At 32.3% G+C, this 21,427-nt stretch overlaps 2 protein-coding genes across 2 annotated transcripts; both read right to left on the reverse strand.

Annotated features, from left to right (window-relative positions):
* Nucleotides 1-10,106: 10,106 nt before the first annotated feature.
* On the reverse strand, nucleotides 10,107-11,711 carry LOC25492197 (E3 ubiquitin-protein ligase PUB24). The gene has a single exon (XM_013600275.3). The coding sequence runs from the start codon at nucleotides 11,527-11,529 to the stop codon at nucleotides 10,288-10,290; it is 1,242 nt and encodes a 413-aa protein (XP_013455729.1). The 5' UTR covers nucleotides 11,530-11,711; the 3' UTR covers nucleotides 10,107-10,287.
* Nucleotides 11,712-16,592: 4,881 nt separating this feature from the next.
* Nucleotides 16,593-20,431, reverse strand: LOC25492198 (R3H and coiled-coil domain-containing protein 1). Its single transcript, XM_013600277.3, has 5 exons — nucleotides 20,208-20,431; nucleotides 19,440-19,691; nucleotides 19,041-19,202; nucleotides 18,075-18,170; nucleotides 16,593-17,056 (listed from the first exon to the last, which is right to left on the reverse strand). The coding sequence occupies exons 1-5, from the start codon at nucleotides 20,344-20,346 to the stop codon at nucleotides 16,860-16,862; spliced, it is 846 nt and encodes a 281-aa protein (XP_013455731.1). The 5' UTR covers nucleotides 20,347-20,431; the 3' UTR covers nucleotides 16,593-16,859.
* Nucleotides 20,432-21,427: the final 996 nt, after the last annotated feature.

The following is a 21,427-nucleotide window of genomic DNA, read 5'->3' on the forward strand; positions in this document are numbered from 1 at the left end:
TGGAGCGTCACACACCCCCTCAATGAGGAAAAACAAACATACAACCCACGTAATTAATGGAGCAAGGCTAAACACCGCAGACAATATTGTTTGATTAGTAGGAATTTTTTTTTTTTTTTTTTCCATTCTATATACTCATCTTATATAATCGTTTGGGACTGACAATCAATTAAACATAAAACTCCGAAAGATTGTATTTAACGCTTTACTAAAGCAGTTAAGGAAACCCATAGTTGAGAGACAAAATTATTTCTTCCGCATGAAGAAAGAGAATGATAATTAAGGACTATAAGTCGATACGTCAACAAAACTCTAGTTTGATATAAGAGTTTAACTTACAGGTTAAATTTGAATTTAATTTGTGCTATATGTTAATGACATGTGTGTATGAAAAAATTTCTTTCAAAAAACAGATGTTTATGTAAAATTAGCATATTTATTTTAAAGGTGGTCGACCCCTGGTGAAATCAAACATACAAATAGAAAAAACAGAAAAGCAAAACTAAAACTGCAAAGTAAAGAACAGACAACAACAGTCATTTAACTGAAACACCAGTATGGAAAATTTAAATGGGTAACAATTACATGGTTAGGTTAATCAAAAGAAATGCATGCTTGCTTTAACATATATACATTCGGTAATCAAATCATGTTGTTACTTAGTGTTAATAATAGTGATATTGACATTATTATTAGTTTTAGGGTTTAAAACATGCAGCATCATCGCAAAATGAACTAAAAGGTAAAATCGCTAAAAAATAAACAATGAGAGAGAGAGAGACCAGGTGCGATTTCTTTGAGAACGGTAAGCATATTCTGGAGGTTTGAGGGTTTCGTAAATGTCAATGTCATGGGCACCAGCACCAGTGTCCTTCTTGAACTTTTCAAGGTAATCGATCACATCAAAGTCGTCTTCATCGCATGGTTGTTCAAAGGAGATCCACATGTTTCCATCCCATTGTCCAAACCTCGGATCGCCCCATTCCGGCACCACCAACTTCTGATCGCCCTCGTCCATTGCTGACGTCCCTCCCAACTCTAGACCCCCCCCCCCCCCCCCCCCCCCCCCGGTTCTTTGTAGCCGTCTCTTCACTCTTCACAAACATCGGGAATTCTTTGTCATCCGATTCGTAACTCGCGTCATCTCTCCCAACCCTTGTTCTTTGTTTCGTGGACTTTTTTTCTTTACAAAAATGCCCTCAATGTTAAATACAAATAACATATAAAATTTTGATTTTGATTAAAACTAAAAATATGAATGTTTATTGCTTTTAGGTTATAACAAATCAAACTAACCATCATTGTCTATTTCAATGACACTAAAAATATAACAAAAAAAAAATAATCAAATTTTGTTTAATGACACTAACAATATAAATATACTTATCTAATTTGTTACATTTTTTAAATGATAAAGGAAAATAAAATAGACATATATTCATATCGTGTTTGTTACTTTTTTTTAATATTTAAAGTTATTTTTATCTAGAGTTGTTAAATGTGTTATTTGTATTGAAAATTAAGAGCATTTTTGGAAAGAAAAAGTCATCCCAAACAAGCTGAAAGGGGTTGTTTTCTTTATATATCGTATAGATAAAGAAAATAACGTATTTTTTGGACTAACTTTTTCTCTTTTCCAAGAATGTCTTTAATTTTGAATACAAATAACATATGTAACAAATAGATAAGAATAAATTAAAGCCTATAACGTTGAACGTTGTAGATAAGCTTTGTAGGTTGAGTGAGTTTTGTTGCTTTATAATTTATGAGAAAACTTAGGTACAATTCCTTAGGTGCTTTTCGTATGGTTCTTAACTAAAAATATATATTTTTTGGATATAACAAACTTTGAGAAAATTATGGATTTGAGGAAATCATGGTGAATTTAATTAAGAACCATACAAAAAGCACCTAAGGAATTGTACCTAAGTTTTCTCCTATAATTTATATAGGCAAACAAGGGAAATCTTGGAAATTGAAATCGTGAAGTCTTTCTTCTGCGATTCCAAGGTTCACCCTTCTTCTACTTCTTTTTTGCAATTCTTCTCAATTCAAATTTCTTTCCAGTGACCGTTGCCCCAACAATTTTGTCCCTAAATCTAAACCCTTTTGCTGCCGTATCGCCGTCATGTAACCAAGGTAGCTGGTGATGCGAACAACCTCACGGTCCCAGCTGCGTCACCACCAAACCCCTTTGTGGTAGATTTCTGAACATGTTTTGGGTGGTTTCCTTTCATGTTGCCGGCACCTTTGGTGGTTTGCTTCACTGCTATGTCTTTTATTTTCAACCCAGAGAAGTCTGACGCAGCATCTCTTGCGGTGGTTGCAGGAAGGTCAAAGGGTCTGGAGTTTTGGTTCATGGTTATTAAAACAACCTCTGCCTCCTTAACGGTGGTGGTTGGTCTCTTCTTGCTTATGGATGTTCATATCTCCTTCGTTTGGGTCAACACTCAAAAGCTGGAGATGGGATTTGTGTTCTTCACTGTGGTGGAGAACATAAGTTTTGGACTGTGTAGTTATGGTTCTACTTCAAAACCCTTGCTAGTGTGCTTTACCTCAGATGTGGTTCGCGGTGTGCGGGGTCTGTTGGGCTCGAAAGGGCTGAAAATACTTGTTGTGATTTGTCGCATGGGCTTTTGGTACATGAATCTTGTCCTTGTTGGCGGCCGATTCAGACACCATCCCTCAAAAAGATAAGCTCATGCTTGTCTCTGATTAATTTGAGTAGACGTGTCAGATTAGACGTTTTCCTCTCTGATGATTAAGCTTCAGCTCGGATTCCCAACCTACCGTCGTCGTCATCCTCAAGGTTGTCGTCGTTCTTCAAGGTCTGATAAGGGCCGCACTGTTGTGTTGATCCAGATGCTTCTCGATGGTGGTTGCGATTCTGGTCTTAAGTTTTAAGTATTCCTCCCAACGTCGAAATGAGGGTCTTATTTGGTCTGTACTTTGGGGAAAAAAAGAGTGTTTATCTTGTTGTGCTTTGCAGGGAAAGGATGGTACGTGGATCTGCTCCGTGTTAACGGTTGGTCCATTCACCGCAGTCTAGACCTCTACTTAAGAGGCTGTTATAATTCATTTGTGTTGTTTTTAAATTTTAATATCACATGTTTGGGTAGACCTCCATTTTATGGATAAACTAGTTAGGTTTATGTCCCCCCAGTTTTTTATTATGTATTTTTTCCTTTTCTTAATAATATATTTATGAGCATTTGACAGAAGATTAGAGATGGGTGCCACTCTTTTCTTTTATGTCATTTGCTCTTGCCTTATTAAAAAAAAAATTATTGAAAAATATGTAACAAACACAATATGATTATATATATATATATATATGCCTGTTTTTTTTCCTTTATCATTTCAAAAAGTGTAACAAATTAGATGAGTATATTTATAATTACTTTTTCATTATTTCAATTATACCCTTGAACAATTTTTTCTATAATAAAGATCGTTGTTGATGTCATTAAAAACAAGAATTTACATTGTATTCATTTTATTGTTATATTGTTGGTGTCATTGAAATAAATAATCATAATTAGTTTGGTTTTTTATAACTTAAAGCAACAAAATTTCATAAAAACAACATAGTTAATAATTTTCAAACGTTATCGCAATAAAAAGTGCAGAAAGACGGGCACGTGAGTTTGATTACTGTTTTCACTAATAAACCTACTGGAACATAAATTGGAATGGATTAATATGGTTTTGATGAATCGAATTGGAATTTATTTGAAAACGTTCATGAACGCATAATTTTCCGAAACTCGTTTTTCTCATGTAAAATGATAGGGTTGTGATTTGTTTACTGTAACTATGAGTCTAGAATGATTATGCAAGGAGTATGTAGGCTTAGAACTTGGTTTTACATTGAAAATGCATTACTTTTGAAAAATGAGGAAATGAGACGAACTTAGGGAATTTTTCTAAATAATCGGATTTGAGTTATGATGTGAATATGTATGAGCTATTGTGATCATATGTGATATGTGGATATGCTTTGTTAAGGTGTTTGAACGTGAATGACTTGTTTTCGATGAATTAGTTGGAAAATTATAGTTTTAGTGAAAATAGATGAAATTTGTCAAAGTAATGTTTTATGGTCGGATAAGTTGTAAATGGTTTTGTATTCATGATGATAAGATAGAATAAGAATGAATCAATGATGATTGGGTGTTTAATTTGATAAATGTTATGATGTGGTTAATTGTCCGTCTTTTATGCAAAACGTGATTTTAAAACGATATTGTTTCCTTAAGGTGATAGTTGTTGATGATGATTATGATAATGATTCCTTTGTTGAATTTAATTTGATGATTTGATGATGACTCTTGTTGAATTAAGACTTGTTGATTGTGTGGATGTAAAACTTGATAATGCATAAGGTGTTGAATTATGAAGAATGTAATTGGAGGTGTACTTTTACATTGCTTTGGTGAATATATAGTTGATGTTAGGTGCATTGTCGAGTCTTACTTGAAGTCCATGCATTCATAGTCATGTTGAGTCTTATGATGAATGTAAATGGAGGTGTAATTTTACATTGCGTTGGTGAAATACGTAACTGGAGGTGTACTCTTACGTGGGTGAGAATTAAAAACGGTAAAATTATCTCCAGAATTCTATTGGTACTATATGCATTTAGAAGAGTATAGAACATTGCATGCACTTTATAATTGGTGAGTCGTGTCATACTTGACTATGTGAATTGGTGTTTATATGCATTTGTGAGACTTGGTAAATATTGTGAATACTTGAAAAAGGTGAACTTGTATACGTTGCTTGATTATGCTTGTAAGCTTGATGAATAATGTTGATGTGGAATTTCATTGTGCATGATTTAATTAAGTGTTTAGTTGATCATTGAATACGAATATACGATTTTGCTTTCAAGTTGATTATATATTATTTGTGGAATATTATCTAACCTCCAGTGGTCGTTTGGTTGACCGTCGGCCTATTTGCATGAATGGATAGACGGCTTGCAGGATTAGTTGTTTTGACCTTGCTTGTGAGTATGCTTGAGGACTAGCTTTGAAGCTGCCTCGTCTCTTTTCTTTGGAGTCTTAGTTTAGGGCTCTGATTAGGATGTCGGTATTTTATCATTTATTTTATGTTTGATGAGACTATCACTCAGTATGTTGAGATTGGATATTTTATTTGGTGAAGTATTATGATACATATGATATGGCTACTCAGGAGTTTTTTTTTTATTATTTGTCGATGAGATGTTATGATATTATTCCGTTGTGAGTTGTGAAAAATTATTTATACATGTTTTGGATTAATTGAAGATGTAGCATCTAAACTTTTTGAATAGTTGTATTATTTATGTGTTTTGTTGCTTTAAGGATTTAGGGTGTTACAATTTCCAACATCATTGTATTGTCCTGGCTTCAACCTTGAGGAGAAGGTTGATTTTAATGGTGGGAGTAATGTTATGATCTCAACGGCTGAGAATGACCAAGATTGAGAGTTTAAGAGACACTCGACATCTGATCCACAAATGAAGGAGTTGAGGAGAGAAAGAGCTAACAGAAAAATATTACTGTACATGCTATAAGAGGCAAATGAAAGGATTGGCAAAGGGGTGAAGAATTTGATGAACCTCTCTATTCCTCCCTTGGCATTCTTCAGAATGATTCCTTCTTCTTCTTAGTCTTGTGCTAAGCTCTATCTTACTTTTAGAATTTTTCCCTTCCATACATTGTAATGTTACATTGGTTTACTGGTGTTAATCTCTGTTATGGTTAAATAGTTCAATTATATAGTTTATTATTTTCTAAATTGATTCCATTATCATCTCCCAAAAGTCACAAACCCTTACAAAGTTGTCATTGAGTCTATTAGCGTACTTGCTGAAACAAAACAGATGATTAATGATGTATTGCTAGTATTTGTGATAGAATAACACTCTCGTATTTGTGACTTTTCTGAGTAATGTTAGCAACACTCTCTTTTGAATACTTTATTTAATATTCACTTTTTTATTGGTTTAAATCATTGTAAATACATACTTTAAAAATTAAACACACACAGTGGTGGGACATACATTGATTTCATCTAATAAAAAAGTGTGTTAGAGAAAGTGTTAAATCATAAGTGTTGCTAACATTCCTCTTTAGTTAAAAGCAAGAAAGGTGTCCTTATGACTATGGAAAAAATATGGGGTGAGAGGAGCAGTCTTGGAGGCATAATAATTATTTTAAGGGTTAACAGTGTTTTTCTCTGTAAAATAGGTCATTTTCGATTTACCTCCATAAGAAATTTTCGTTTTGAAATTCGTCATTGAAAATTATTTTTTTCCGGAATACCCCCTAGACCATCTGACTGTACAAAATCGATGATCTAGCAGGGTAAACCGAAATTCGCTCAAATTACTAGATGGAGCGAACCAAAATTTTCTCAAATCACAGATAACCTGAAATTTTCTCAAATTACAGGGGACGAAATTTGTCATAAAGGTCCAAAATAAAACAAAAAAATTAGAAGGACGAATTCCAAACCGAAAATTTCTTAGAGGATAAACCGAAAATGACCTATTTTATAGGAAAAAAAAATACTAACCCGTGTATTAAAAAAAGGTGTCCAATACAAAATTTATTTTTGTGTTTTATTAAAAACATATATTAATTTTTCAATTTTAAAGAATATAATGACGAAACTCACACACATTAAAAAAATCTAATGACAAAACTCACGTATTAAATGTTGTAAAGTGAAAAATCATGGGGTTGAAACTTCACTCCTACCTAACAAATGTCCCTACAACTCTTATCTAACTTGCACTTTTTTTTATAAGCATGTAAGTTGTACTAATGAAGCTCCATAACACAAATTCTATTCGATAACAATTTTGAAGAAATCGAATTTGCCTATTAATTATACTTAATTTTGACACATGAAATTCTCATGTTTTGAAGAGTATGAAATTTCCATGAGAATTGCTATAGTGCGATAATGAAGATAGTTGGGTAAAGAGACACACGAGAAAATAAAGCACGTGTTTTTTCATATTAAAGCACGTGTTATATAACTAACTTTATTAGTTTACGCAGCACAAGTGCGTTCATTTCACTTTATAAAAAGCATTCAAATTTATATATGTGTAAACTTTTTCCCTTTTGGATTTAGCCTCGTTTGCAATTTATGAAAAGTGTATGTAGTATGATTATGAACTAAAGTAATGATATTCTTTCCGTCTTAATAAACTTGCTTTGATTAAAATTAAAGGTGATTCTTTTCAAATATCGTCGTTAATATGTCAAGAAAAATGTTATTTGGACACTCATACATTATCTATATATATTGAGTAGGCATGACAATGGGGGATGGGGACGGGTTTTACCTCCTCCATTCCGACTCCCATATATTTACATGTTACCCTATCATACCTAACGGGGATGAGAAATTGATTCTCATCCTCGTCCCCAATATGTTTGGGTATTCCAGCCCCATCCGCGTCCTCGCGGTGAATCAATTTTTTATTTATTAAAAAGAGTTTTTTTAAGCTTCAATGGCAATATTGTAATGCATTATCTAATAATTTGCGCTTATTTTAACTTTTCCTTACCAAATAATTCAGTTGCTCCTTTAACTATCAATGAAAGTTTTTATATCAAGATAGTTATCAAACCAAATAACATGACATATCATTATCAATTCCCTCAACAAAAACAAAAACATGACCTTTCTACATTCGGGTAGGGTTTAGGTATGGGTTCGGGATGAGTACATATATCCTCGTTACCCGTCCCGTATCCGTATTATGAAATTGGAAAAAACCCGAACTTATACTCAAACCCAATCAAATAGGGGAAAACCTGTCAAATCGGGGTTGGTTTGGGTGGATACTCATGGGCACGGGTTTTGTTGATATGCCTAATATTGAGAGAGAAAGAAATAAAGAGAGTAAAAATGATAAATATTTTGACCATATGATTGAAAGAGAGTGGGAGTGAAATAAACCGAAGGAAAAAAATAAGTGTTCAATGAATGTTTACAAACTAAAATGTATTAGTAAAAAATTTATATTTTAGATTCATTCAATTAATGATGTATATGATCTTTATTATAAATCATATACATCATTTAATGAATAAATCTAATATATTTATTTTTGTTTATAATAGTGACCGGTAGATATATTTAAATTTGTCCAATTCTTTTTTCCTTTCGTGAGGAGTTTTTCTCCTCCGCCATCACATATTTTTAAACATTCTCACATAAACTTTATTGTTGATAAACTTCCGGAAATAAAAAAAAATACTAGAATTAGATCGGCTTATATAGGGTCTCTTTGAATTGACTTATTTATAAACTTATGAAAAATAGCTCATGAAAATAAATAAGCTTTTATGTTAATTCATAAGTTTTCAATAACAAAAATTGTATCTTCATAAATTGTTTTTCATAAACTACCTTCACAAGTTTATGAATAATACATAAAAGCTTATTTATTTGTATAAATTGTTTTGCATAAGCTCAAAAATATGTCAATTCAAACGGGCTCATAAAGAGTATGTTTCAATTACATCGATATTAATATTACACCGCTCAATAATATTTTACTCAATATATATCAAATTTGAGCATTAGATTGAAAATTTATATAATACAGATTATCTATATAAATTTTAAAATAAATCTAAAATTATTTGATACGTGCATGATGATTAATGTCGTATAATAAAAGTGTTTAAGACAATAATTTTGATCTACTTCAATAATGTATAAACTGATTTAGATTTATTTAAAAATTTATATTGACGGTCTATATGATATAAAGGTACATTAATAAGAGCCATATAATCAAAGTTAAAAAAAATAAAATAAAATAAAAAGCACCATGTAATGTTGATACGATCCAATTCAAGCGGGTACATTTGTTACTTAAACGATGATGTGAAACTACTTAAACAACAAACAATATCTAATTTTATGTCTAGTTTTTTTTGTTCAAAGTAACCTAGTGACTAGAACTTACATAATTTAACTGAAGTGGAATGTTCGGGTTTCAAACCTCCACCCATACATATAATATGCAATATCCCTACCAACTGAGTTAAGTTCACGGGATATGTCGAGTTTTATTTAAGCAAAAAAGATGATTAACTATGCAAAAAGAAAATATGTCATACAACGAAGAAACTCGAACATAAAAAACAAGATGATTTTCAAAATGGAGGAAATATTTATCAAAATATAGGACCTAGAGTTTAGGCATCTTAAACGATCATATTGTTGCAAACATTGGAGCCTTCGTTGGCAACTAGTCATTCTTGTTGGAGGTGTTGAAATGTTAATTTGTAATGATGTTGAAAGTGACGACTTAACAATTTTGGTCTTGTAGGAGAGTCTTATTGTTGTTCTAAAGAACTAGATACATATAAACTAACTATTAACGTGTACCTTGATCTTGGATGGCAATTGAGAATATGTTGAATAATTATCTGACCTAATAGGATAGTCGGTATTTATAAATATGGAGAGCGACCTCTCAACATGTGTATTATGAGAACCGATCAACTCATCACGAACCGTTTCTAATTACATCATATTAATATTTAACTATTAATTTAATGATTTGGTGTACCAATACACTCATATCTTTGGGTGTACCATAGAATTTGCCAATATATATATATATATATATATATATATATATATATATATATATATATATATATATATCATTTTATTCAATGCAATATTATAATTAAAATTAATAGTTAATATAATAATTTATTATTTTAATTGTTGATTAAGGTTAATCCATAAAATTCAATACTTATCCTTCAAAAAAAAAAAAAATCAATACTTATAGCACAAGCACTTACCATGATAAGTGATTATGTATAAGATTACATGAGCTATTTTATGGCAAATGGTAAAATAAAGTTAAATTGTTTTTGTACATGTTATAAAATGTTTTCAAAAGCCATCTTGGAGAACATATAAAAATAAGTTGGAAAAAGCTTATGAAAAATGTCCTAATTTTTTATTTTTATTTTAAAAAGTTTTCCTAAAGAGTTTCACAAAATTTATGTCGGTAGATAAACTTAAATACCTAGTACAATATTTGAACTTCTACTTTGAGAGATATATAGGTACAGAAAGAGCTTTCCTTTCTTCAAAGTACAATTTGATTTATCAATTCAAATTAAAAATGATTAAGTACTCTTACATTGAAGGCTTTTTTGTTTTCTATCTATATAGAATGTACACATTAAATGGTAGATACGTTTTTGCACAATATACATAGTTAGTTATATAACTTATATTTGATCACCTTTGGTGCCTTGTTAACAAGTACAATTGTATGCATGGAGAATTATTCCAAGTAGTGGAGTGTAACCTAAGTATGTCTCTTGCTTTCTCTTTCAAATAAGAAGCACAATCCGCTTGCATTACCATGCAAAGCTTGGAAACCGCTCCAACTTGCAACATCTCTAAAACAAACTCTTTCGACGTTGAATTCTTCGCAATCACTGAAAGTACTTGAATCGCTAGGTCATCGGTTGCGGCTGAAACCCTCAAAATCCTCTTCGAAATCATCGCTATGCCCGCTGCATGCCTCATAAATTGTTCTCTTCCATCCGCGCACGAACACAAATGTGCCAAAAGATTGAACACAAGCTCAGTCACATTCTTCTCCGGTTTTTCAAGCTCGAGTTCAATGAGTTCGGTTATTCCACCCGCTTCCACGATCTTTGTTCGGTTTCTACCCAACGGGCACGTCTCTATAAGCACATATAAAGCTGATTTAATAGCTTGTTTGGAGAATAATCTTCTCTTTCTAAGTACTCTAACCATTGTTACAAAGAATTCAATGTTTAAATTTCCTAAAAGGTTTGAGTCCACAACATCAATTGTCAACTTTAGTAATGGCATAACTTCATTTACCATCTCAAAATTGTTAGTATCAATGTAAATTTTCAAAATCCAAGTCAACGAGTTCATGAAATCCATGTTTTTGCCAACCAAAGGCTTCATCATGTTGTTGATCATTGCTTCATTCCACAAAAGACGAATAATTTTCAAAGCTTCTTCTAAACCATTGGTATTTCCTTCTTTGAATTTCTTTTTAATCACCATAACCATAGCCTTTGTTACACCTACTTCAACCATGCATATTCTATTTCTGTCACTTTGTTTAGCAAGTTCAAGAATCTTCTCCATTGATGCTTGAAAACAATTAGGAAGCTCAAGATTCTTGACAAGTTTTTGAAGATGGATTCTATTGAGAGGAGATTTTGGAGATTGAATTTGATTATCAACCACTTTGGCTTCATTTGATAAAATCCATGCTTTGATTAGCCTTTGAAGTGTGTGATTTGGAGTCAAATATTCTGAACTTCTTGGTAGTGATTGATTTGTTACCGGACATACACAAATTTTGGCTTTCATTAACCATTTTTCAATGCTTTTTCTATCGTATGTTATTCCTGTCACTGTTGTCACAGGTTCTTCCATGATTTGAAATGAAATTGGACATACAAAATATGGAGGAATTTCAATTTCAGCCATAATATTGTATAAAATAAATGTTATAGTTTTTCTACAAATGAGGTGTTATTTGGTGAAGAGAATGAAAAAGAAGAAGAAAAGATGAAAATGAATTATGCTTGTTTTGGTAAGAGAATGCGGCTTGATAAATCTTAAGGTCTTAAAGAGATGATTATATATAGTATGCATTAAGGAAGGAACATTTCTAGAAAAGTCATAAAAGGTGTTAAAAACTTAGAGCAAAATTTTCCTATGATTTTACTTGTCATAGATGCATACTAGTATTTCATATGAATATATAAATGAAAGGGACCGACGTACGTTCCGAAGACACTCTTTAAAGGTTTTTTTTTGTAGATAGGAGAGATGACAAAGCTGTCATAAATTCACGTTCAAACCCCGATTATGACATCCGATCTAACAATTTTGACATTTTCGCCAGTTGAATTAGGACTTATGAGATCTTTTAAAGTTTTTAAATTGTAATTTTATATAAAATCATAATCAATGTATTAAAAATTAAAATATTTTACTTTTTATAAAATATATTTTTTTAATTTTTTTTAAAGACTGCTCCAAGGACATCCTTTAACAAGAACCAAAATGAATATAATATTCCATAATTTGTTAATATAGAATTTGGGTGGGTGGTCAAAGCTTGTAGCTTGTAGCAACGACTTGAAATTATACATAATTGTCGATATTGACTTTTAGATGCAAGAATGAATTTTTCCAAGTGTGCATCGTGCTTGCTACGTGCCTAACTTCTGTTGGTCATTTGTCTAGTTGGACGTTTGATTACTGCTGATTTTTTTATTATAGTGTTTTCAAACCTTAATTGAGAGGAACATTTCAACGTGCCAGTGGTGGCTAATTAGAGGAGGCTAAAATTTAATTAAGATTGATTAATTTGGTTTAATTAGTGTTCATCATTTTTATTTATTACTATTGGCTAACTAATGACTAACACTTCTTTAATAGAAAGATTTCATTGAAAAAATTAAAGTAGTTCAAGGATTTGATTATGACATAGTTTAGGGATTTATCTAAAATTCTCCAATAGTTTAGAAATAATATGCATATATAGTGATTAAACCTTACTGGCCTCTTTGGTAGTCAGGGAGATATGATAGGTTAACTATAAGATTATCTTGAAACCTTTTTTAAGAAAATCTTATCTTGAAACTTATTCATTCATGTCTCTTTAATACAAATTTTTACCATGACCATGTCTTGAAATTATAAATTATGAAATTTCTGTTACAGAAAAGAAAGAAAAAAAAGTATGCATTATTTATGCATGCAAGAACACAAGTTTTTATTGTCTAAAGAAAAAAAAAGTTTAGTTTTTGGTCCCTATAAATATGTCAACTTTTTGTTTTAGTTCCTAAAAAAAAATTCTTTAACTTTTAGTCTTTAAAAATTTTTCTATCTTCACTTTTGGTCCCTCCTTTAAAGTAAACTCATACGTAGAATTCATATATTTTTTAATAAAATTTTGCAGAAAAATTCATAATATTATGAGAATTTCTCCAAAAAAAATTAATTTTTTTAAACAAAACATAAATTTAATATGAATTTTTATATTTTTCACGATTAAAAATTCATATTTAATTTGTGTTTTGTTAAAAAATTCTAAATTTTTGGGAATTTTTTTTACAATATTCTACACACTTCTGCACAATTTTATTAAAAATTACAAAAATTAACTTAAAAATAGGAACCGAAAGTAGTGATTGAAAATTTTATAGGGACTAAAAGTTGAAGGAAATTTTTAGAAGGGCTAAAACGAAAAGTTGGTATATTTGTAGGGATCAAAAATATATTTAACCCAAAAAAAAAAAACTATGGGTGAGAAGTTTAATTAAATGCTTTTTAACTTTTGCACTATGTTTTTTTACCTAATTGGAGGCGTATAGAAGAAACAAGATCAGTTTGGGTTTAAATTTGAGAATTTCTTATCATGCATTTCTTGCTTCTCGTGTGTTTTCAGTTGCTTCTCGTGTGTGGAAACTAATTAGAAGAAACAAGATCAGTTTGGGTTTAAATTTGAAGTTTAATTACACTTCTTCAGTCCCTTGGCCAACATGTACATATGTGATATCCTTAGATACCATCTCATATAACTTGGTGATGTATCCCACCCATGGAGGAGTGATCTCCTAGGTCATCTACGACCAACACATGATCTAGAAAATTGGCATAGGCCTCCAACACCTGCAATTGGGTCACTAAAGGTGAAGCTGAAACAACTAGATATGAAATTACTTATAATAGTGATCAGATGGTGTAATAGTGATCAGAGGGTGTACTTCTCAAATGTATGTGGTAAAATTCATCCAAACTACTTCTACGTGTGAAATGAAATTACTTTTATGCAAAAAAAAAAAAGTATGAAATTCCTTATGCATGCAATTCAATGAACACGAGATTTTGTTGTCTAAAGAGAAAAAGCTATGGATGAGAACTAAACTGCTTTTTAACTTTTACACACGAGTTTAATTATGTCAAAAGTTTCCACATGCCAATACGCCTATAATATACTCCCTCCTTTTCAAAATAAATGTCGTTTTAGCAAAAAAAAAATTATTTTAAAATGAATGTTACTTTCGGTTCCCATTCAATAATAACTTTTTCTTTTCAATTGTACCCTTCAATTAATACTATGTTACACTACTTTCTAAGTATTATTTTTTCTTTAAAGAAAAACAAACGAATAGTTGATTATGATAATTTGGTAAAATTGTTATGACATTTGACTACTTTATTTCATTCCTTAATATGTGTGCAATTGGCTAAAGCAACACTCATTTTGAAACGGAGGAAGTACTCAAGTACATGATAAAATAATACTCCCTCTGGTCCTATTTACAAGAGAAAGTTGACTCTTTTTAAATACATTGAATAATGTATGTATCTAGTCAAGAACCTAAATCAAATACATAAATTATTTAATGTATCTAAAAAGTAAATTGTCTCTTGTAAATAGGACCGAAGGGACTAATAGTTATAGATGTAAATTTTTTTTTTTACAAATCAAAATTGAATATATTGCTCAAGAGCAAGGTGATTCACCCGCACAAGATGTGTTAAAAGTGATGAATCACCCAAAGTCTATTACAAACCACATGCACCTAACAAAGATGCCACCACCAAAGCAAAAAAAAAAAAAAAAAAAATTACATACACCCATACAAAGAAGTGAGTGTTTACCCCAATCATGAAATCCAAACGCAATAGATACGAAATTCAAAGAGAGTCATAAAAAGGAATACAACTTCACTTTTTAACAATACTGTGAGAAACGATAACCGCATTTTTGAAGATACAATTGTTTCTCTCCTTTCAGATTGCCCAAATACAAACAAGCCAAATAACCATATTACAGTTATAGACGTAAGTTAAATGACGATAACGATTGAAAACTCACGCATAACTAGAGGAGTTCGATGTTCGAACTCCGGTCACGGCTCCCGGCCATTGTTGTTATACTTTAAATACTTTTAAGAGATATGTGGTAAAATTCATCCAAACTACTTCTGAATATGAACTTCCTAATGCATGCAATGAACACGAGTTTATATTATCCGAAAACAAAAAGCTATGGATGAGATAAGTTTAAACAGCTTTTTAACTTTAGCTCTGTGTTTTTTTGACCCAATTGAAAACGTATACATAAAACAGGATCAATGTTGGTCCTTGAGCAAGTTTCAGTTTAAATTTTGTTATGCTACAAAGAAGATTGAATACGGCTGAGTTTGAATTCAAATAGTCGCAATGAGGACCACTACGGCGGGTTTTGGGAAACGAATTGGTCAGCAAAACTGAATAATTTCTACCTATATTATACTCGTAGTCTCCTACTACCATTCAACAACATGTGACACATCCTTTCAGGAAGAAAAAAAACAATTAGTAACACATTTTTATAAAAAAAAAAATACAGCCCTCTATGTATTTTGGATCTTTGACAATTTTGACTCCCAAGACCACTTTTGGCCCCCTCTCTTTCCACTTTGGGGGCCAAAACTGGCAAAGATCCAATACATAAGGGGCTGTTTTGTATTTTAATTAGTTAGGGGGCTAAAATCGCAACTTTTGTTGGGGGTTTTGTGATTTTCTTTGTTGCAGGTGCTGAGTTTGCAGCTGTTAGGAAAATACAGGTTGTCTGGTGTTTTTGTGTGATGGTTTTTCCTTCCGATCCAAATCTATGCGGAGGAGATGATGGTGGTGTGAGGTGGTGATGTAGGCCACATTTTTGGTGGTGTGAGGAGGTGACGGTGGGTCTTCAACGGTTGGGTTCGATCAGAATCTTCTCATCCGGTTCGACTACTCTGTTATATAGTGTTTTGTCGATGTGGATCGATGATGTGGCTGCCGTGAAGGTGGATTTTGTTGTTGGGCTGGTTGTTGTTTGTTGCAAAGGTGGATTCGTTAAGGTGACATCAATTGTTGTTGCGGCGAAGGTGGTTGTTGTTGTTTCAATCGTTTGTTTTTCAAAGGTTTTTGGTGGGGGTTTGGGTACAACTTTTGTTTTCCTTTGTATATTGCTACTTTACGATACCTTGTGCTAGTTAGGATTCATTGTGATTTTAATAAATTCCATTTTGACTTCTTAAAAGAAAAAAAATTATCAACATAACCGTTTCCACCCCCATAAAAAATGATGTTACAATGATAAAGCTCACAACAAATTTATTAAGAGTTACTCATCCAGTAATGGATAGTTGATCACCCTTCCAAGAAGACAATATCATCTTCATAGCATCAATGATAGACTTCTAAATTGAACATCGCCTTCGACTAGAACCTATAGGTATACTAAAAAAGTCTCTCAATATATTGGAAATTCCGATAGCACATATTGTAAAATACGTTTCCGTAGGTTTTTTTCTTTTTTTCCATCGGAAGCTATCTTCTCATTGGACTCTTTCATGGTGGGGGTCTATAGAAGAACCTTTACCCAAAAAGTTGAAAGAATTTTCTGAATAATTACTAGATCAAGAATTTTACTGTAAATAAGTCATCTAACAACTAATTTTAAACATAATTTTTAAGGAAACAAATACTCATTTTCTAACAAATTTCAAAGTAACGCTAAAATTGAGAATCTGCAAAGGTCACATTTATGTACAAGTTTTAAACCATCGTCCATATACTATACAGATTATTTTCTATGTTGACCAAATTCGCCTGACATAGCCCGTGCAACGTGATTTCATGTTCCGTAAATTATTTCGTTACTTCGTTAACTACACCTTACGAATTACCAGACAAAGCATCTATTGATTGTTATGGATACAATGAATGGAGTTAAAAGCTACAATAATTAAAACAGTACTATGAAGATATTAATCATCTCCCCATGCTTCATCTTTCAACTTTTGCCTGTTAACAATGCGTTCCCTCCTTGTATCTTCGTGCCTTTTATGTTCTCGGGACCCTGTCACGTGGCTCGGGGAGGGTAACTTTATTCCCATGCTGTTAGCAATCATCCTCTGGGCTGCTGTGGCCGAGGTTTTTGGTCTTTGCTGAGGCGGTTTCAGGTCTGAATAAACAATGAAACAGGAAAACCATGTGAGACAGACAACACTAACTGATCATACAGTTAATTAATTCAAAAGTGCAATAAACAATGGAATTTTATTTCGATTCAACGAGAGTGTATAAAGTTGTAGTACTCTATCAGTCAAAGAACCTGCTCAGTACGCAAAATACCCAGCTCCTTAAAGATGAATTTCAAAACTATTATCATTGATTGAAAATGAATTTTAACAACTTCATATTTAGTTTAATATATTGCAAAATATCATAGATCTCAGGAACTGCATTTTAGTCAACTGCAAATGCTAGCTAGCAATAAAACCAAGTTTGAGGGAACAAGCAAGGGTGTCTAAAAAGTCATGAAATACAGGAACTGCCATGTTATCAAGTCTTTAACACAAAATAGCAGTCAAATGAGATTGAACCAAAGAACCAGGCTGTATAGTGCTCCAAAATACCTCCGTCGATACGAGACCACACAATATTATCTAAGTAAACTATAATTATGATGCACCAATATGCAAATTTTGATGTCGTATCGTCCTCAATAGGTATATTGATACACTGATACGACACAATATGCCATCAACACGTATCGACCAAGTATGAGTGACATTTATTATCAAAAAATAAAATATGTTCGATACGCCTGCAACACGCTGTAGAAAAGTTGTGGACACACTGCCAATACATCGTCGACACTCTGCAGAGGCGGTGTCAAACTCTGAAACTAGCAGGGCTGCGTTTGTGTTGCAATCAGAACTTGAATGTCACAAGAAGAAACATGCCGCGTCTGGTAGATAAAGAAAGAAGAGAACTGGGAGAAGTAAGAGACACAGTTGCTGTGCAACACAATTGCGAAAATGCTATCACAACAAATTTGGCACACTTTAAACATCAAAAAGAGCTTCTGAAACAAGGCCATACTTAGATTTCCTAAAGTAAATGCATCGCCAAGAAACTTTATTTTAAGCAAACCTTATATCACCCTGAAATAGCAGAAAGATAAAGCAGTATTTTACCATTTGCTTTAAGTGAACTGAGAATAGCATCATCTTCATCAAGTATCCCTATACTCATATTAAATGAACATCGAACATTGCTTTGAGCCTGGAGTGCTGCGTTATAAAAGTAATGGTATTGATTAGCCATTGTCAAATTACTGTTACCAGTTCATTATAAAGTTAATGATATCGGGTCATTATAAAATTGATTGTATCGAATAGTCAAGTAATGAAACTAAAAAATAATGCATATAAAGAAGTCCAACAAGATGCAATATAAGCATACAGAATGTTGTTATACATCATATATCATGTGAACAATACTGGAAAAGCATTAAAATAAATTAAAGTTTAATCCAACCAACTTCCCGAAAAGGGGTAACAGTATGTCACTCTGTATGTTTGTCTAGATAAAGTGGTTGTCACGGGTAACAGTATGATTAATGATGAGAATTTAACTGCTAAAGAGCACATCCTCCTAGTATACATAGAATGGTAAACAAAGATAAGCATTTGCATACTTAAGTAACACCAAACCAGCTACCGATGACACACTCTACATATATTGCAAAGGCAAGAGATGGTTCTTAATGATGATAAAATAATTAGTACCAGTGTTTACTCAAATGTCACATTCAGACTGATGTCAATATGGGGTATATACTATATACCAGCTTCAAAATGGTTTACACTACATGCTTTAGGCATAGAGAATGATGTTGTTCAAGAGAGAACTGAAGTGGAAGATCCATATAAACGGGTTCAAGTAGACAAGTACTAGTTTTTTCATTGAGACATACTACACAATCATAATATCATGTTTATCATATTTTAAATAAAGTATCATGTTTATCATGTCAAAAAGTATAAACTTTAGAGGCACGCAACCATAATTCACCATCATAATACATAAACAAATAAGCATAGTTGAATATAATAAACATTATATTACAGAAATAATAAACCAAGTAATTTTGTAATTACCTTCTGCAGGAGTTCGGAATACTGCAAGTGCAACTGTATCATTGACCCAGCGAATCACAAAATCACAATTTTTTATGTCCTCAAAAACCTTCTCCAAGTCGGTTGTTCTAGTGCTTGGTGAAAAGTGAGACAGCAGAAGAACATGATTGGTCCCATATTGTACTGAGTTGAAAAAAAGTATATTAAAATCTAAGTGTTTTCAACAAAATATATTATGCTGACAACCTAATTATACCGGAACATGAAAATTATGATCAGGGGTATTTAAGAAATCATAAGTATCTAACTATCCTCCATTTAAAATAACTAATGTGATGCAATACAAAAAAAACTATGGATGTAAAAAATAAACAAATCTAGATTTTACTGAAAAGATGAAACATAACAAGGTGTACTTACAGTTAGTTGTATCTTTCTTATCTTCTGAACCACGATTAGTTTCATCGTCCTCAACATCATCAATAATCGAACCATCAAGTAACCGATCACTATAAAGTTTATCTTTATCATAAGAGAATGTTCCCCTTCCACGCCGCTTTGGGGTTGGACTTTTGGAGTCCTCCAATTTAATTTTTGACACTCCAGTTAAAATGTCTGAAGACACCATGGGCACTAACTTGTCTGGTTCACGATCTGCTATTGCTTCCCAATCTGTAACGGTTAGGCCAACATGCCCATTCATGAACAACAAGAAAACAAATCTAATATCAAAATGAGGCTATAACATAATGTACGAGTGACCTCTCAAATTCAATAACCTATTATCCTAGAACTATCCCTTCATGAATATCAAACTTGTCTCTAATAAACCCTCATCTCTGCTTTGATTGCTCTTCCTTTATGACAAGCCATCCATATATGTACCTTCTGCCTGCTCACTAAAACAGTAGCCAAGAACCAAACAAGACCTTAATATAGTAACTAACTTTTGCTGAGTCAGCAAAGTCTCAACTGATTAAGAATCAATTCTAAATGGGATATGATGAAATTTGGGGCCTAACACATCCTTACAAAACCGGCTTGTAAGGTGAGGAGTGCCTCGGGTCTGGATACAAATCTAAAACCTAAAGAGGAACACCACTCCGGGTCGAAGCCTACACCAGCACGAAAACGCCGGGTGGGTTTGCTACATTAAAATTATTACAATAAAGAACATTAAAAACATACCGTCATCAGCAGAAGAAGAATTTTCAATAGAATCTAGTGAAGCAGGATTGGTCGGTGATGGTGTAACACCAACGTCGTAATTGGACTCTTTCGCCACTAGGGTTTCAACTAAGTCTTCACTGCGATTCCCTTTCTCCATTGGTTTCGATCTCAGAGGGCAATACACTCTCACTTTCAACCAGAACGCAAAATTATCAAGTTTCGTTGTTTAAGGTGTTGCGGTATTTGGATTTGTTTTTAACTTTCTTGTTTTTTTTTTTGAGGGTTTTGTAAAGTATCTTTAATGAGTAAATAATCAATTTTCCCCCTGAAATTGTAAGTTTCATCAATTACCTCCTGAAATTAACAAAATTTCAATTACCCCCTGAAGTATATATGTATGTAGTTTTTCCAAACTCCAAAATTAATAGTTAGCTTTAATATTTAAATATTAATTGTTTGTTTTTAAGAAAAAAATAATATAAATTTTTAAGTTTGGGGGGTATTTGCAAAACGTCATGTTCACTAACAGAAAAATTTGATGGAGGGGGTAAATTGACTAACGTTGTGAAATTTCAGGGGGGTAATTGAAGTTTTGTTAATTTCACGGGGGTAATTGATGAAACTTACAATTTCAGGGGGAAATTGACTATTTACTCTATCTTTAATATATAGGTCATTTCTGATTTCACCTCTGTAAAATAAATTTGGTTTAAATATGCCTTTAGTCCTTGCACTTTCATCAGATTTTGGCATTGGTCCCTACACTTTTTTTGTTTGGAATTGGTCCCTGCACTTTGTAAAAATATTGGTATTGGTCCCTCTGTTAACTTTCTGTTAAAAAAAACACAAAACTATTGGTATTGATCCCTGCACTTTGTAAAAATATTGGTATTGGTCCCTGCACTTTGTAAAAATATTGATATTGGTGCCACATGACGTGAAATGATTGGGCCACGTGGCACTCCGTTGGTTTTGTGTTTTTTTTTAACAGAAAGTTAACAGAGGGACCAATACCAATATTTTTACAAAGTGCAGGGACTAATGCAAAACAAAAAAAGTGCAGGGACCAATGACACATTTAAACCAATAAATTTTTATTTTGATTCATCCATGTAAAATATTTTTGTTTTGATTTACTCCCTAAACAAAAACCAATTTTTTTTTTTCAAGAAATTTTCGTTTTTGTTTGGCCTATATTACGAGGGGTAAAGACCTATTAACCCTTAATTTAATGTCAT

This window comes from Medicago truncatula, chromosome 4 (genome assembly GCF_003473485.1).
Source record: "Medicago truncatula cultivar Jemalong A17 chromosome 4, MtrunA17r5.0-ANR, whole genome shotgun sequence".
Classification (NCBI taxonomy): domain Eukaryota; kingdom Viridiplantae; phylum Streptophyta; class Magnoliopsida; order Fabales; family Fabaceae; genus Medicago; species Medicago truncatula.

Bases quoted from the DNA above. Each gene is read 5' to 3' on its own strand.
- LOC25492197 (XM_013600275.3), bottom strand. From the start codon at position 11,529: ATGGCTGAAATTGAAATTCCTCCATATTTTGTATGTCCAATTTCATTT.
- LOC25492198 (XM_013600277.3), bottom strand. From the start codon at position 20,346: ATGGAGAAAGGGAATCGCAGTGAAGACTTAGTTGAAACCCTAGTGGCG. The intron at 19,692-20,207 runs GTATGTTTTTAA...TAACCGTTACAG, and splicing joins TTCTTCTTCTGCTGATGACG to ATTGGGAAGCAATAGCAGAT. The intron at 17,057-18,074 runs GTAAAATACTGC...TTGTTTATTCAG, and splicing joins CAGTTCACTTAAAGCAAATG to ACCTGAAACCGCCTCAGCAA.